General features: G+C 41.2%; 1 protein-coding gene across 6 annotated transcripts in view; it reads right to left on the reverse strand.

The window, feature by feature from the left end:
- Window positions 1-10,710, reverse strand: part of EDA (ectodysplasin A) — a 361,402-nt gene extending 350,692 nt beyond the window's left edge. For 4 of the 6 annotated variants that reach the window (XM_081566356.1, XM_081566355.1, XM_081566357.1 and 1 more), the window contains exon 1: window positions 10,180-10,575. In XM_081566356.1, coding sequence (XP_081422482.1) covers window positions 10,180-10,575 — 396 coding nt within the window. Of the gene's footprint in view, window positions 1-10,179 lie in introns of all 6 variants that reach the window. The other 2 variants (XR_014075963.1, XM_081566353.1) reach the window with 2 other exon arrangements.
- Window positions 10,711-18,354: the final 7,644 nt, after the last annotated feature.

Consider the following 18,354-nt stretch of genomic DNA (forward strand, 5'->3'; position numbering starts at 1 on the left):
TTCCTTTCCCAATTTTGAACCGGTTTGTTGTTTCATGTCCAGTCCTAACTGTTGCTTCTTGACCTGCATACAGGTTTCTCAGGAGGCAGGTAAGGTGGCCTGGTATTCCCATCTCTTTAAGAATTTCCACAAATTTGTTGGGATCCACAGAGTCAAAGGCTTTAGCACAGTCAATGAAGCAGAAGATGTTTTTCTGGAACTCTTGCTTTTTCTATGATCCCCTGGATGTTGGCAATTTGATCTCTGGTTCCTGTGTCTTTTCTAAATCCAGCTTGTACATCTGGAAGTTCTTGGTTCATGTACTGCTGAAGCCTAGCTTGAAGGATTTTGAGCATTACCTTGCTAGCATGTGAAATGAGTGCAATTGTGCAGTAGTTTTAACATTCTTTGTCATTGCCCTTTTTTGTGATTGGAATGAAAACTGAACTTTTCCAGTCCTGTGGCCACTGCTGAGTTTTCCAAATTTGCTGGCATATTGAGTGCAGCACTTTCACCGCATCATCTTTTAGGATTTGAAATAGCTCAGCTGAAATTCCATCACATCCACTAGCTTTGTTCATAGTAATGCTTCCTAAGGCCCACTTGACTTCAAACTCCAGGATGTCTGGTTCTAGGTGAGTGATCAAAGCATCATGGTTAACTGGGCCATTAAGACCTTTTTTGTACAGTTCTATGTATTCTTGCACCTCTTCTTAATATTTTATGTTTCTGTTAGGTCCATACCATTTCTGTCCTTTATTGTGCCCATCTTTGCATGAAATGTTCCCTTGGCATCTCTAATTTTCTTGAAGAGATCTCTAGTCTTTCCCATTCTATTGTTTTCCTCTATTTCTTTGCATTGATCACTGAGGAAGGCTTTCTTAGTTCTCACTGCTATTCTTTGGAACTCTGCATTCAGATGGGTATATCTTTTCTTTTCTCCTTTGCCTTTCACTTCTTTTCTTTTCTCCGCTATTTGTAAAGGCTCCTCAGACAACCATTTTGTCTTTTTTGCATTTCTTCTTCTTGGGGATGGTTTTGGTCACCGTCTCCTGTAAAAGGTTATGAACCTCTGTCCATAATTCTTCCGGCACTCTATCAGATCTAATCCCTTGAATACACAAGTACTTTAAATCATACAGAGATGTTCCCTAACTGCAGAAGGTTAGACATAAAACCAAAACATAAAACAGAAGCAATATTATAACAAATACAATAAAGACTTTAAAAATGGTCCACATCAAAAAAAATCATAAAAAAAACTTACATGACATGTTAAAACTGTGCCTAGAAATTTATATTCTAAAAATGTCGATATTAGAAAAGAAGGATGATTTAGGCATCTTCTCAAGAAACTATAGATTCTTTTAAAACCAGTAGATTAAAGCCAAAGAAAGTAGAAATAAGAAAATTTTAAAGATAATAACAGAAATTAATGAAACAGAAATCAAACAATCCATAGTGTGACTCAACTAATAAAACTGATAAATCCCTTGTAAGAACTAACCAAGAAAAAAGAGAGCATACACTTATAATCAATATCAGGAATGAAAAGGGGAAACACTATAGGTCATACAGATTAGAAGTAAAAGAGTTAAACACACTATGGTACACAAACTGCTAATAATACATATATCAACTGGCATGGATCTTAAGGGTGAAAAAATGCCAACCTCAAAATGTTAACATACTGTATAATTTCATTTATATAGTATTCCCAAAATGACAAAATTATAGAGATGGAGAAGAGATTAGTTGCCAGAGGTTAGAAATAACAGGGAATGGGAGATGTGAATAGAAAGAATAGTACAAGGGATATCCCTGCAGTGATGAAACAGTTCTGTATTTGGCAATAGTGGCTACAAAAATCTACATGTGGTAAAATGATAGAACTATACACATACTTTATATCTACATAAAGTTTTCTGGTTTTTGTATTGTACTATAGTTACATTCAGTGTAACCAACAGGGAAAACTGGCTAAAAGATCCACATGATCTCTTTGCAACTTCATGGTAAAACTCTTCTGAATCTATACTTATTTTTTAAAGTTTTTAAAACAGCTAATGATAACCACAATGAGAAAAGACTTCATACCAATTAGGATAGTAATTTTAAAAAATATAAAAAAATAACAAGTGTTGGTGAGGATGTGGAGAAATTGGAACAAGTGTTGGTAGGATGTGAAAGTGTGCATTGCTTGGGGGAATATAAAAAAATACAATCACTGTGGAAAACAATTTGTCAGTACTTCAAAAAAAATTAAACAGAATTACCATATAATCCACCAATTTCACACAAAAGACTTAAAAGCAGGGACATACATACTTGAACGCCAATATTCATAGCAACATTATCCACAAAAGCCAAAAATACAAACAACCAAAACGTCCATCAACAAATGAACAGATAAACAAAATATGGTGTACACACATACACACACATACACAGTGAAATATTATTCAGCCATTAAAAAAGGATAAAATTCTGACACATACTACAACATTGATGAAATAACACAGACACAAAAGGAGAAATATCGTATGATTCCACTTATGTGTGCATGCTCAATCACTTGTGTCTGATCCTTTGTGACCCCATGGACTGTAGATCGCCAGGCTCCTCTGTCCATAGGATTATCCTGGAAAGAACACTGGAGAACACTGGAGTGGGGTTGCCATGTTCTCCTCCAGGGGATTTTCCTAGCCCAGGGATGGAAACTACATCTCCCACAGCTCCTGTATTGACAGGTGAATTCTTTACCACTGAGCTCCCTGGGAAGCAAAAGTTGAGTACACTGATATATGAGACACCTAAAATAGGCAAATTCAAAGAAACAGAAAGTAGAACACAGGCTACTAGTGGTCACAGGTAGGGGGAAATAGGGAGTTACTGTTTAATGGGTATGGATTTTCTGTTTGGGAGGACTGAAAGAGTTTTGAAAATAGATAGTGGCGATGGGTACCCATATTCAGAATGTACTCTATGTCACTGAACCATAAAGATGGTTATAATGATAAGTTTCATGTTACATATATTTTACCACATCATTAACAAAACAGTGAGGATATCATGAAACTGTTTCTGTGAATAAATTAAAATTTTTTGCTAAATAAATTTCTAGAACACAAATTTACCAAAAAACTGAATAAAATCTGAAAATCTTATCTCTATTAACATAGCAAATGGGACTTCCCTGGTGGTCCAGTGGCTAAGACTGCACTCCCAATGCAGGAGGCCCAGGTTCAATCCTTGGTCAGGAAACTAGATCCTACATGCTGTAACTAAGAGTTTACATGCCGCAACTAAGACCTGGTACAGCCAAATAAATAAATAAATAAATGTTTTTTTAAAAGATAGGAAATCTAGAAATTAAATTCTCCCTTTCCTCCACCCAAAAAATTCCAGGTGCAGATGCTTTGCTACATTTAAGGAATAATTATTACTAATATTACATAAACTCTTACAGACAAAAAGTAAAAATGAAATACTTTCAACTAATCTTATGGGAACATTTTAATCTTGTCCAAGATAAGGGAGGAAAATTACATGCTAATCTCAATCATGTACATAGATGCAAAGATCCTAAATGAAACTTTAGCAAACCAAATCTAGCAATATATAAAATAAATAATACATCATATTTAGGACAACTGAAGCAAAGTTGGGAAAAAGAAAAACAAACTTTAACACTGAAGCAAACTGAAGTAATCTCTCTTTTTTGATGACACAGTTTTATGAAGAAAATAAATATTCAGATAATCAGAAATGTATAAAGCTAAATGAAATCAAGAAAAATAAATAACAGTATGTATTTCAAACAGAACTATGAAATTATATATCAGTGCTTAGGATGGAGCCAGGGGAAATGCTGAATGTAGCAAAAGATAGGAGATAATGTGGACTGTCACCCACTGTAAATGTTTGCAAATGGATATTCTTTAAACAAACAGGATTATTACAGGTGATTCTATATGAACATGAAAGCCTTAATTTCTAGGCTTTGCACTTCATATATAAGAAGAAATATGACAATCTGAGTTAATTATACAATAAACCAAAAGTCCTAAATAAATAAAACAGCAAGACTAGGTTTATCCCACAAGTGTAAAACTGTTTTAACACTACATTAAACACTACATTAAATGGGAAAAGCTATATGATTATCTCAATAGATGCAGGAAAACCGTTTGATAAAATGCTATTTCCATTTATGATTAAAACAAAACTCTTAGTAAACCAGTACTAAAAATGAACTTTTAAAGTGATAAATAACTAGAAAAAACTTAAAACTATAGCAAACATTATGGAGGTGAAACATTAAATGCTTTTCCCTCTTAGATTGGGAATAGGACAAAGATGCATGCTATTACTATTTGTTTTTTTTTCCTTCCCTCTGTCCTGCTATTACTGTTCCTAAACAGCATTTTTCTGAAGGTTCAAGCCAGTGCAATAAGGTAAGAAAAAAATCTTAAGTATAGATATTGGTAAGGAAGAAATAAAAAGATAAAACATCATTTTTCATAAATGGTGTGATAGTGTACATAGAAAATCCACAAGACCTACAGATTCTTTGTTAGTACTAATAAATGAGTTCAACACAATTATTTTTTTGTATACTTTGTATACTGCTGTATACAAAGTCAATATATAACATAAACTATATTTCTAGGGATAAGCCAGAAGCAATTTTAAAATGAAGTTTTAAAATTATATGGTCCCAGGTTGGTTTTCCTGTGAAGCAGACTGGGCAACATAGTTTATCAAGCACTACTTTTATTAGAAAGTGCTTTGGGGATCAACATATGTATAAGAAGGAAAAAACAATCTCCAAAAGACCCTAGCCAAATTCATAGATAGCTCTGGAGCTAATATGGCCCTTCAAAGGTTTCTGTATTTGGGGAGGAAAGGGCAAGCCTTTATACCTCCTCATTAATCAGGCACTGGATGCATGATGATGCAAGGAAGCATCTCCTTGGGAGATGAGACAACTGTCCTTGAGACAATTTTCTTCAACCAAGACATGGTCTTAGGAAATGGATCACAGCATCAACTGCAGATAACATTTTAAATGGCTTCAAAAATAACAAATGTCTTAGAATAAATCTAATGAAAGGTGTACAAGTGCCATACATAGAAAACTATAAAATATTACCAAGAAAAATTAAAGACCTAAGTTAGTGGAGATATACACCACATTCATAGATTGGAAGATTCAATATAGTAAAGGAAAGTTCTCCCTAAATTGATTTTTAGATTCAATCCAATCAAAACAAAAATCCCAGGAGGGTTTTCTCCCTTAATTTTATTTTACTGTGGTTAGAACTCGTAACATGTGACCCACCCTCTTAAAATTTTAAGTGTACAACCCATTATTTTTGACTATATATGTTCTATAGCAGAACTCTAGAACTTATATTGCTTAAGTGAAATTTAATGCCTGTTGATTAGTAACCACATTTTCTCTCCCCACCCTTGGCTCTAGGAAACCATTCCACTCTCTGATTCTATAAATTTGACTATTTAAGATACCACATATAAGTGGAATCATGTACTATTTGCCTTTCTGTGTCTGGCTTATTTCACTTAGCATAATGTCCTCAAGGTTCATCTATGTTGTCACATGCAGCAGAATCTCTTTCTTTTTTAATGTGAAATAGTACCTTATTGTATGTATATACCACATTTTCTATATTCATTTATGTATTGATGGACATTTCTATTGTTTCCACGTCTTAGCTATTTTGAATGCTGCAATGAACATTCAAGTGCAAATATTTTGAGATCCAGATCTCACTCATCTCACACACTAGCAAAGTAATGCTCAAAATTCTCCAAGCCAGGTTTCAACAGTGCGTGAACCGTGAACTTCCAGATGTTCAAGCTGGATTCAGAAAAGGCAGAGGAACCAGAGATCAAACTGTCAACATCTGTTGGATCACTGAAAAAGCAAGACGGTTGCAGTAAAAACATCTACTTCTGCTTCATTGACTATGCCAAAGCCTTTGACTGTGTGGATCACAACAAACTGGAAAATTCTTCAAGAGATGGGAATATCAGACCACCTGACCTGTCTCCTGAGAAATCTGTATGCAGGTCAGGAAGCAACAGTTAAAACTGAACATGAAACAACAGACTGGTTCCAAATCGGGAAAGGAGTATGTCAAGGCTGTATATTGTCATCCTGCTTATTTAACTTACATGCAGAGTACATCATGCGAAATGCTGGGCTGGATGAAGCACAAGCTGGAATCAAGATTGCAGGGAGAAATATCAATAACCTCAGATGCACAAATGACACCACCCTTATGGCAGAAAGTGAAGAAGAACTAAGGAACCTCTTAATGAAAGAGAAAGAGGAGAGTGAAAAAGTTGGCTCAATACTCAACATTCAGAAAACTAAGATCATGGCATCGGGTCCCATCACTTCATGGCAAATAGATGGGGAAACAATGGAAACAGTGACAGACTTTAGTTTTGGGGGCTGCAAAATCACTGCAGATGGTGAATGCAGCCATGAAATTAAAAGACGCTTGCTCCTTGGAAGAAAAGCTATGACCAACCTAGACAGCATATTAAAAAGCAGAGCCATTATTTGCCAACAAAGGTCTGTCTAGTCAAAGCTATGGTTTTTCCAGTAGTCATTTATGGATGTGAGAGTTGGACTATAAAGAAATCTGAGCGCCAAAGAACTGATGCCTTTGAACTGCGGTGTTGGAGAAGACTCTTGGACTGCGAGGAGATCCAACCAGTCCATCCTAAAGGAAATCAGTCCTGAATATTCATTGGAAGGACTGATGCTGAAGCTCCAATACTTTGGCCACCTGATGCAAAGAACTGACTCATTGAAAAAGACCCTGATGCTGGGAAAGATTGAAGGCAAGAGGAGAAGCGGATGACAGAGGATGAGATGGTTGGATGGCATCATCAACTCTATGGACATGAGTTCGAGCAAGCTCCGGGAGTTGGTGATGGACAGGGAAGCCTGTAGTCCATGGGGTTTCAAAGAGTCAGACACGGCTGAGCAGCTGAACTGACTGAACTGAACTGAATACCTAATATAATGGCTGGCTCATAGCAGGCTTTCTATTTACTGAACTATATTGTTAAATTACACCAGTACATTATAACCTTACTCATTTCTCTCATGGTTTAGTATACTTCGATCATATCCTTCTCTCTACTGCTCTCTCTACAGACTGAAAAAACAACTAGAAAATCCCTCCAACACTTTGATCAATTTAGGTTGGCTTCTCGGGATTTGTATCAGCTGTTAAGTTTTTCTTGATGAGCAGCCACCAGGATTACCTGTATGATTGTGAATGCAAATCCACTTTTCATCTTTTACAGGGAAATGATTAGAATTTTGTTTCATCATTGTTTTCAACACTCTTCCTTTTAATGCCCACCATATTCTTGGCTTTTAGGACCACAATCACAACTGGGCCAACTTCTTCACAGATTCATAAACAGTGATTTTTATTTTACTCTAACAATAATATTGTGTATTATCTGACTCGGAGACTGATGAGATGTATTTATAATAGTTCCTGAGATCATCTCCAGTGAGTATCCAGATAAACCTACAGATACTCAGCTACTCCAGCTGAAGGAGACAGGCAAGATTCTAGAAGGTCCACAGTGACCCTTTGATTTTTTATCACAAACAACTGTCTCCACTGGGGAGGCTTTTCTAATAAGTCCCTAGGAGAATTTTGATCTCTCTGCTATGTATCCTGACTGCCCTAATTTCCCCTGTATTCTGTTTTTAAAGTTTTAAAATTGAAAGATGGCAATACATACATCTTCAGTGACTTCTAGATCCCTTTCTTGAGTCATAACTGAGCCCATCCTCTCATAGCATGGATAGGTTTGCATGACCTTATACAATGAAGTGCCTGTGACTATTCTCCCTACTTGGTCTCATGAGATCTTCCTGCAATTTATTCTTACCAGTTTGCCTGCACTCCTTGCAGATAAACTGGTGTGAAACCTGAGTGTTTTGCCCATGGAAGGGTGTATATTTTTGTCTTTCTTCCTCTCCATCTAAGAGTTGCTGTAACAGCAGCTGTTTGTGTTGAAAACTGAAATATAAAAATATGACCTACGTGGCCAAATCCCACTAGGCTGTTTACTTCCTTATTTATGAATCAGATTCTGTCAGCACAATTTAGAATCTTGACTGTCAGCAATATTGCAATTGAATGTCCTTGCAAAGCCAGCAGAGGGTGCACCAGGGCACTAAAAATTTTACCCAAGATGTAGCAATGTAGCAGTATCAATTTACTAGCCAATCAACATTTCCTTTTTTTTTTTCTTTTTGCTTGGTATACTAAAACTAATATCCTTAAATCTTAAGTTCATCCTGGGCTAAAATTCCTTCAAAGCATACTCTAATTCTCCTGAGAGTGAAGTTCAGGAAGAATAAGAAATACATGGTTAAACTTAGTTTGGCTAAAATGAAGGTAGAGTAAAAAATGATGCAAACTACTTTGTAAAAGTTACAAAGCTCTACCCAGCTACCTGACAAAAAGTCTCCAGAAAGTAGTATATCGTGGAATGGGAACTGAACTGGGAGCAAACAGACCAACTACCATTCTAATTTTGATCATAGTTGTATGACTTTAGACAAGTCATTTCCCCCATAGGAATTATGTGTTCTCCAAGGGGAGTGATCAAATGGACTCATGGCCCCTCATTCACAAAAAACTCTAACTCCAATTGATGTCAGTAAATGTAAAGAGCCAGTATGCTTATTTCTACTCCTCGAAAAGACTAAAACAGAAAGAATAAAGAACAGAAGATAGGGCACTGTATTTAAACCTAGACAGAACTATTTCAAGTACCATGCAAAGGCAACTAAACGTCATTATAGACCATATGAAAATCCCATACCATCACAGAAGCCCCAGAAAACAGCTGTTCTGCTAGTCCTCAGCCTACAAACATAGGTCTGTCAATTCTGAATGCCAAAAAGCCTTGGCCACTATTTGACTAAGGAAGTTAAATCCTTCATCTTTTCACAGAATACCAATGTTCAGCTGCTAAGTATTTCTACTGGGTATAGTCAGGGATGCAGGGTGGATAGATAAAGGGAACCAGAATCCTCGTTAATTATCATGTAGCTACAGTGTTTAAAGTTCCAAGTACCAGAAGCATGTCTATTGATTCACTTCTTTGATAAACTGTTATATAAGTTGAAGTGTGCTAGCAAAACATTTTAAGGCTCAGGAAAACTTTACAATGTAGAAACTGTCAGTCCTAATATTACAGCATTATCATGAATGCAACACCAGCTTTGGATGGGTAATCAAAGTAACACAAACAATGTTATACAGTATGGCAATGACTCTAAATGTGGTAGCAAATATAGAAGGCCTGGGTCGCTCACCTCAAGGAGCTTATTTGCACAACTTTCCCTTTTCCTTAAGAGGAACAAATTGACTGTTATTCTTTAACCACCTCAAAAAATCCTTGGCTGCTTCTCTTAAGTTTTACATGAGACAAAATATGGCAAACGAGAATATTTAGTTTAAGTGCACTAAATTTCCCTAAATAAAGAGATTTGCTGTTTCAGAAGTTGTCTAGCAAGACGGTATATTTCTACCAGAATTCCTCAGGGGCGCTGATCCTCACTAGATTACCGAGGACAATTCGTCTCAAATTGCAGGTAAGTGTGAACAAGTCCACGATCTGGTCAGCGCACCACGACCCCGCGCGGAAAACACGGTTCAAAGTTGTTTCAACGGGCGTGGAGCAGTTATTACAGCTGTTTACAGCTCCAACTCCAAACGAGAGCCTGCTAGTCCTGGCATCAGCTCTGGACACGAAAAAACAAGCACAGCGGGCGGAGAATCTCACCGGGAGCAGAACGGCCAGGGGGCTGCCGTTAGTCGGCCAGGGGGGCAGCGCCCGCACCTTCGCGCCACGGCCCGTCCGGGAGCGCCGCCAACTCTTCCCGAGGCAGCCGGAGCCGGGTGCGGCGGGCGCCGGCCAGAGTTCCCAAGTCCGGGGGTCCTGAGAGACTCAGGGTGAGCTGAGCCAGGGACTGAGGACAACCTGCCCCCAGGCGACCTCTCCCTGGCTCGCCCACCACCTCCCCGGTCCAGCCGTCGAACTTGGCTCGAGGTGGCAGAATCCTCCCCCGGCCCCCGCCACGCGCACATGGTGAGGGGGCCCTGCCCCTCTAGAGTGACTCACCTGGTGCCCATCCTGGGAGTCTGGGGGAAGCGTAGTTTCTCCCGGTTCCAGCGGCTGCTGCTGTGGGGACCGCTGCCCGAAGTGGTGGGTGATGGGACCGTCGGGGTCGAGGCCACCGGGGCTGCTCAGGGTGCCCGAGGTGCCAGGGGTACCGGGGCCGCTGAAGCGGGACTCAGCTCCCCGTTCCCGCCGCAACTCTGAGCGCAATTCTAGGTAGCAGCACAACGTCAGCAGGTGGAGGGCCAGGGAGAGGCCAAAGAAACCCAGAAAGAGCCGGCAGCTGTTCCCTTCGCCCGCCCGGGCAGGGGCCCCGCGACAGCCGCAGCCCTGGCTCCCGCGCTCCCGCGGCGCTGCCGCGGGCAGGGGTTCCCTGCGCTCCACCTCGGGGTAGCCCATGGCCTCCGGAGACACCCACTCTTTGAGGCTCGGGAGCCGCCGCGTCTGCCTCAGCCCTTCGCGACCCCTGACAGGCGGCTACTGTCCTGCCATCGGCTGGGGGCTGCAGGGACCCGTTCCTGCGCGACGGAGGCTGGGCGGGACCCAGCAGGGAGCAGCCTCATGTGCAGCTCCTCTCGGAGGGGTGGGAAAGAGAGGAGGAGGGGAGGGAGGGACAGGCGGCTCGGCCCGCCGAGGGAATGAGGGAGGAGGCCCCGGCCGACCCCGCCCCGTGCCTCAAGCGGGTGCTGGTACGCCCAACCACCGGGCCCGTCAAGCCTCGGCGCCCCGCCCCCTACAGTTCCACCCGGGGCCTCCAGCCGCGGGGCGGGGCCTGGGGGCGTGTGGTTTCGCCTCTGTCCCGCAGCCCCACCCAGCTCTTCTAGCTCGCCCTGTTCCAGTTGGTGACTGCGGCTGTCGTTCATCTCTGGACTCCGCCCCAATTTAACCCTTGAGCGCCAGCTCGGGGTTGGGGGGGAGAGGGGAGAGGAGGAGGCGAGGGGAGGGAAGCTGAGAATTGGGGAACCTTGGAAGGAAATTAGAGCAAAGAAAAGGAGACGGAAACTAGTATTAATAGAAATGTTTGCAATTAACTGCAGTTGTTAATAACATCATCCAGTACTTATCTGTTTCTTTCAATCTTCAAAGCGTTTAACAGACGTTAAACTAATTAAAACAGTCCTGGGTTTGGAATGAAACCATGCCTGCTGTGTTTGCAATTCAATGGCCCGCCAAAAGAAAAGGAGACCCAGGAGCCTGAGAGCCAAAGGGAGTGAGAATGGGGTGGGACTGAGGCAGTCCCACTCCTGGAGTGAGTCTGGGGCCTCAGTCTAAGCGTAAGAAGCCCATCTGTGCCAGGTGAAACTGAAGTGATGTTGCCTCGTGCAAGATAAGACAGTCCCTAAGATTTCTTGGTATGTTATTTCAACGTATTGATCCCTTTACAGTGTAGAAAGAAAGAGTAGGAGAGAATCCACAGCCAGCGTAGTTTTCTTCTTCCACTGCAACAGGAGTTTGGAGTGGAGAACAAGTGCCTTCAATAAGCAAATGGGGAAACTGAGGTCCAGAATAAGGTGGATTTTTTTTACAAGCATGGTCCACAGAATGGCCAGACAGTACTGGCATCTCTATTTGCAGGCAACTGTTCTGGCCTCTCCACCCCTCTCCTCCTCTCCCTGGAGTAGTCCCTGGGGGAAGTTCAACAAGTCGGCCAAGTGTTCCAGATGTACACTGCTGCAACTGCAGTATCTTCAATAGCTGCACCAATCAGAAAAGGGTTCAGAGCAAAAAAACAAACAGAAAAACAAATAAAAAAGTAGCAAATGTCAGAACAATAGACCCTGAAATGAAGTATGGAAAGGATTAGTTGAGTCAAAATTGACAAGTTATATTAGTCTGTGATTACAGAGAGCCAAATGACCATAGCAGGGGAAGTATATATGCTTCTTGGTCACTGTGCACTCCCATTCCCATGTGAGGAATAATTAGCAGTTTTATTGACCTGAAAATGGTAGGCCTAAGACCTGACTCGATGGACATGAGTTTGAGTAAGCTCCAGGAGTTGATGATGGACAGGGAAGCCTGGCATGCTGCAGTCCATGGGGTCGCAAAGAGTCAGACACGACTGAGCGACTGAACCGAACCGAAGACCTAGGCTGGTAGGAAAGAAGAAAATTAAGGGGAAGTAGGAAAGAATACAGAAGAAAAGAAACAAAAAGAACGAAAGCAAAGCATATGGTGGGGAGGTCAGTCCTGAGATTACAAAAGTCATAAATCTTAAATATATTAGCCACAGCCAATTTTTCCTTTCAGACACTTTATGTATGGCCTCAGTGCTTCAGAAATATCTTTGTGTCTCCTCATTAGCCCTTATGGATGAAATATAAAGTTTCCAAAGACCATCATCATAATGAAAATAAAATAAAAGGGGACATTTAGCCAATCTCAAGTCCTGCTTGTTCAGTCAAGGAATTCTAGATGCTGACTGGGGGAACTGCCAGGCTGATTTACCTTGATTATTACAGCCCAGAATTATTAGAAAGAACACTAGACTTGAAACCAGTAGACCTGACCCTGACACTGGTTTGCTGGGTCACTCTGAGCAAGTCACTGTTTTGGGGTACCTTAGTTTCTCCAACTGTAAAATGAGAAGTTTGAACTTACACAGCTATAATGTTGTGTTTTATCTGTGATATCATTGACATTTTGACTTGGTTGCATACATAAAAGGTTCAAAGAGGCTGCTGCTTCTTCCCCTAAAGCGAAAAGGGAACAAATAACAGCTACTCCTGAGAGTGGTGGTCGTGGCTCAGAGGTTTCACTGGTCTCAATTTGCCATGTTCTACCAGGCTTTCCGAAGCTTGACTGAGACCCTGGGTTGCACCATGGCCTTCTGAAGTCCTGCAAATTGCCTTTTATCTAGAACCTCACTTTGGTTCCTCAGAAGAAGAACATATGGCTTCATATGCAGTAGAAATATTGGAATGGGGCAATCCAGTGAGGAATGTACATGGTTATTTTTTTAAAGTCTTTTGAAGTGTTAACTCTGTTAGTTTCTATGCTTCCATAAGTACCCTATCCCCTACAGCACAGGTCTCAAAATGACAGCCTGCAGGTTACATCCAGTCAACAGATGTGTTGTGTTAGGAGCAGTGTTGGTTAAAACTTTGGATTAAAGAAAAATAATTGCCAGGGTACAGAAATCAGGAGATTTCACATTTAAAAAATCCCTATTTCTTTAAAGCATGCTAATGCTGGATCCACATTCCCATATGGCTACAGTCAGCTAGAACTGCCCCCTTGAGATAAGAATGAGCAATCAAGTTCCACACAGTCATTCCCCAACCCCTTCCTTTAGTCTCCATTACTGTGCTTGTCACCCATTTACCTTACCTGTCTGGCCCCATGTACTCTAGAATACAAGATGTCAGCTCCTTAGCATGCCCTTTCCAGCCTCATCTTCCTCCACCCTACAAAGAACCCATACTCCCACAATCCTAAAATCACTGACACGTCCTGCACTTGAACAAGCTGGTTTCTTTGCTAGGAATGCCCCCACCTTGGAAAACTGATATATTCTTCAAGAATCAAATCATTTGTTCCCTCTGGTATGGCCCCACAACTCATTCCAAACAGATTTCCATTTTTGCTCTCACTGAACACTGATATCTCTGACCACATCATATTGTTTTATCCACAGGCTTTCTCACCACTAACCTGTGAACAACTTGATGGTGAAAACCATGTCCTTTCCATTTTGGTAGTCTCAGTACAAAGCATAGCATGTAACACATAGTAGATACCAGTATTGTTTGTCAAATGAATGCGGCATGACATCTGCTATGGTAACCCAGACTACCTAGAATTCTGAAAATGAAACTGAGCCAAAGGATGCCTGTCAGTACTACTTATGAAGCTACTACCGTGTACAGAGATGTATAATACACTATCAAAAGATATAAAGGAAATAGAACCAAATGACATTTGTGCAATTATCCTCTTTATTTGTACCACTGTTGGAGATGTGGATAATCCAGAAATTCAAAAATAATTGGTTTGTAGCACCTAATTGGCTTTCTGTCCCATCAAATTTCTCTTCCTAATTTTATTTGCCTGGGCCCAATATTAAAAAGGTCCATATAGTCAAAGCTATGGTTTCTCCAGTAGTCATGTATGGATATAAGAGTTGGACCATAAAGAAGGCTGAGTGCCAAAGAATTGATGCTTTCAAACTATGGTGCTGGAGAAGACTCTTGAGAGTCCCTTGGACTGCAAGATCAAAGCAGTCAATCCTAAAGGAAATCAACCCTGCATTGGAAGGGTTAGAAGGACTGACGCCGAAGCTAAAGCTCCAAAACTTTGGCCACCTGATGTGAAGAGCTGACTTACTGTAAAAGACCCTGATGCTGGGAAAGGTTGAAGGCAGGAGGAGAAGGGGGCAACAGAGGATATGATGGTTGGATGGGATCACTGATCCAATGGACATGAGTTTGAGCAAACTCCGAGAGATAGTGAAGTACAGGGATGCCTGGTGTGCTGCAATCCATAGGGTCTCAAAGAGTTGGACATGACTAAGTGACTGAACAACAACAAATATTAAAAAAAAAATATTAGTTGGCAATATCTGAATAGTATTCAAAATAAGTTGACCACCTCTGAACACTCAACGGTTGGGCAGGAGATGCTAAGGAGTTGGACAGGGACTGGTTTTTAAATACCTCTTAGCTCTGGCTAATACATAGAACAAATCACTGACACAGAGATCACAGAGTTGACTCTCTGACCCATTCAGTGACAAGCAGATAGACAGTTAGGAAACTGTGGGCTTAGGTCTTACACTGGTTTGAATCCCAGTGTATTCACTTACCAGCTATGTGACTTAGGACAAGTGATTTTTGCCTGTCTTGCAGAGCCTCAGTTTTCCTATCTGTAAAATGGAGATGACAACTTAGTAAGATAACTGTGCTGAAATGGGATGCTATATGTCCAAGTGTCTGACACATAATAAATGCACAGTAAACGTTAGTCTCTGCTAAGAGACTTCCAGCAAAAAGAAATGAGAGGAAAAACATTTAACAGTTCTCAAGAATATAGCAGAAATGCAGAAAAGCATCTACATACTTTGCCCTTGCCAAATGTCTGCCCCCATTTTGTATTCTTAAAGTTTCAGATATGCATATCACCCTCTTACCAACTCTTGACTCGAACTTGTATCCAACTTCCTCCTCTCTGTTTCCACTTGGATGTCTGTGAAGTGAAAAGTGAAAGTGTTAGTCACTCTGTCATGTCCAACTCTTTGCGACTGATAGACTGTACCCCGCCAGGCTCCTCTGTCCATGGAATTCTCCAGGCAAGAATACTGGAGTAGGTAGCCATTCCCTTCTCTAGGGGATCTTCCCAACCCGGGGATCAAACCCGGGTCTCTTGCATTGCAGGCAGATTCTTTACCATCTGAGCCACCATGGAGCCCACTTGGATATCTAGTAGACATCTTACACTCAGTATGACCAAAAGCAAAACTCTTCTTCTCCCAAACGTATTTATTCCTTGATTTTCTGTACCTGAGCAAATGGCAGCTCCATCTTCTCATTGCTCAAGACAGATACTTTGAAGTCATCCTCGAATCCTCTCTTTTTGGATACCCCACATCCAATCTGTCAGTGAATCCTGTAAGTTCTGCCTTTAAAACAGACCCAGAACCTTACCATTTCTTACCATCTTTTGGTTACCACCCCAGTCCAAACACTCATGCTCTCTCATTGGATTACTACTTTAGCCTTCTCTCAGGTCTCCAAGCTTTTTACTTTTGTCCTTGCCACTCTACAGTCTATTCCCTACCTTATAGTGAGAAACTTTCTGTTAAAATATCAAGTCAGATCCTTTTACCAGCCCCAAATCCTCCAATGTCTCCCTTTCTCTCTGAGTCCTTACCTTGGCCTGCAAGGCACTACATGATCTGATTGCTGGCCATCTCTCCTCCCACTACTATTCTCCTTGCCCTCTACTCCAAACACATTGACCCCTTTGCTGTTCCTTGAACTTGAAAAGCATGACCCCACTTAAGAGTCTTTTTACCTATATTTCTTTTAGTCTGGAATGCTATTCTCCCAGCTAACTGCATGGCTTCTCCCTCACTTCTCCCAGGTCTCTTCTTAGATGTCACCTTGTTAGAGAATCTTTCCCTGGCTCATTTCCCATCACTCTCTGTCCCCTTCCTTGGCTGTGTTTTTCTTCTTAGCATTTATCATCATCTGATGTATTAGATATGTGTTTATTGTGTGACTCCTAAGAAGCCACAATTAGAATATCAGTTCCAGGAGGGCAGAGATTTTTGTGTTTTTGTTCACTGTTTTATCTACCAGACCAAGAGCAGTACCTGACACAATAGACTCTCAATAAATATTTATTGAAGAAATGATTGAATTCCTTCCCTGGTAGAGTAAGAGGAGAGAAAAAGGAGAACTAGTGAAATGGGTTTGTGGATAGGCAACGGCATTTCTTCCAGTATGGTAAAGCAGAAAGGAACAGCTCTTTCATTTTACATGAGGCAACACCCCCAGAGAAAAAGAAAGAGCCACACAGCTAATTAAAGGAGTGGATCAGGAAGGGAAAGAACACTGGCTGAACCTCTATCTCCTATGTGTCAGCCTTTCTCATTAGCTTCTTTGTGAAGTTAGTATTATGACATTTCACAGATGAAGAAACTGAGGCTTTTACCAGACAGGTTAAATGACTAATCCAAATTCACAAAACAACTAAGTGGCACTGTCTGAATTTGAATCCAGATCTGATTGGTTCAAACATTCCATATTCCATTCTCAACCTTAGCTCTTGCCTACTGGCAGATAGATCCAAAATTCAGCTTTATAGAGACAGGCAGGCAGAAACTGTGAGATTCCTGGGGTGATTGAGTTATAAACCAGATGGAAGTCATAGTGTCTTCTCCCACGAGGCTGGCTGCTGCCACCACCACCCTTTTGCTCCAACTCCAAGGACATTGTGTGTACTATGATTAGATGAATGTGCTTAAATTTGGTTTCCAGGGTCATTCTTCTGTATAGTAAGCCTAAATAGCTTCCCACCAACTACAGAACAGTAACAGAAAGCCCAACATCCAAAGCCCTTCAATATGGCCCTAAAGTAAGGCTCAGATAGTAAAGAATCTGCTTGCAATGCAGGAGATCTGGGTTCAATCCCTGGGTCTGGAAGATCCTCTGGAGAAGGGAATGGCAACCCACTCCAGTATTCTTGCCTGGAGAATTCCATGGACAGAGGAGCCTGGTGGACTACAGTCCGTGGGGTCACAAAAAATTGGACATGACTGAGTGACTAACACTATTACCATTCCAGCCATGCTGTTGCTAGGCCTTGACAAAATTCTGTCCCCATAACTCTGTCTCTCATTGTCCGGGAACAAACGTATATACGTTCCTGCCTCTATGCCTTTTGCTGACATTACTCCTCTTCCTCCTTCTAATATCCTGTCCCTCCCCTTTGCCTATTCAAAATCAGCACATTTTTCAAGGCCCAGCTCAATTCCACATATCCCCTCCTCGACCTCCTACCTGCCCACAGTGTCCTCAACCAGGAGACTCTGTCTGTACAATTCCTCTGGCATTTAGAATATGCCAATCACAATTGCTAATTCTTCCACCATTCTGTGTGAGGGTCTCATTTTCCCCAGATTACAGTTGCTGCTCTTCAAAGGGCGGGACCTTATCTCAACCCCCACAGGGTTTATCTTGAGCGAGTGCTTACCCAATCTTTGTTAATGGATTAAAGATTCTGCAGAGATGAATTTTAAGCAGTGTTTTGAAGGCAAAAGTACTCTGGGTTTGATGGAGACAAGGCAACAGTTCTAAATGGAAAGCAAAGTAAAATAAAATGCCAAGCACATTTAGTATTTAGAAAAAAAATTGTAAAACACACACTGAAGAAGGGAAAAAGCAGAAGACCTCTAATTTGCTGGGGGAAATGACTATAGCCATGACTGGCATAGAAATGTTTGCAGAAATCCATGAAGCAGTGATAAGAGATAAACATGCCTCTTGGTGTAAGAGAGCAAGATGATACAACATTAACATGGAGTATTCATTTTTGCAATAAAGCCTTTGGCTACTCACAGGGTGGCTGAGCATATGGAGAGCCTCTCACTTCAAGAATTTTTCATTCAAAAATAGAAGACCTTGTTGTTGGCAAAATGTCATTTGCATCTATATCCCCTGCAATGTGTATCAGTCC

The sequence above is a fragment of the Giraffa tippelskirchi genome, chromosome X, assembly GCF_054371585.1.
Source record: "Giraffa tippelskirchi isolate mGirTip1 chromosome X, T2T-mGirTip1v1.2.pri, whole genome shotgun sequence".
NCBI classification, from domain to species: domain Eukaryota; kingdom Metazoa; phylum Chordata; class Mammalia; order Artiodactyla; family Giraffidae; genus Giraffa; species Giraffa tippelskirchi.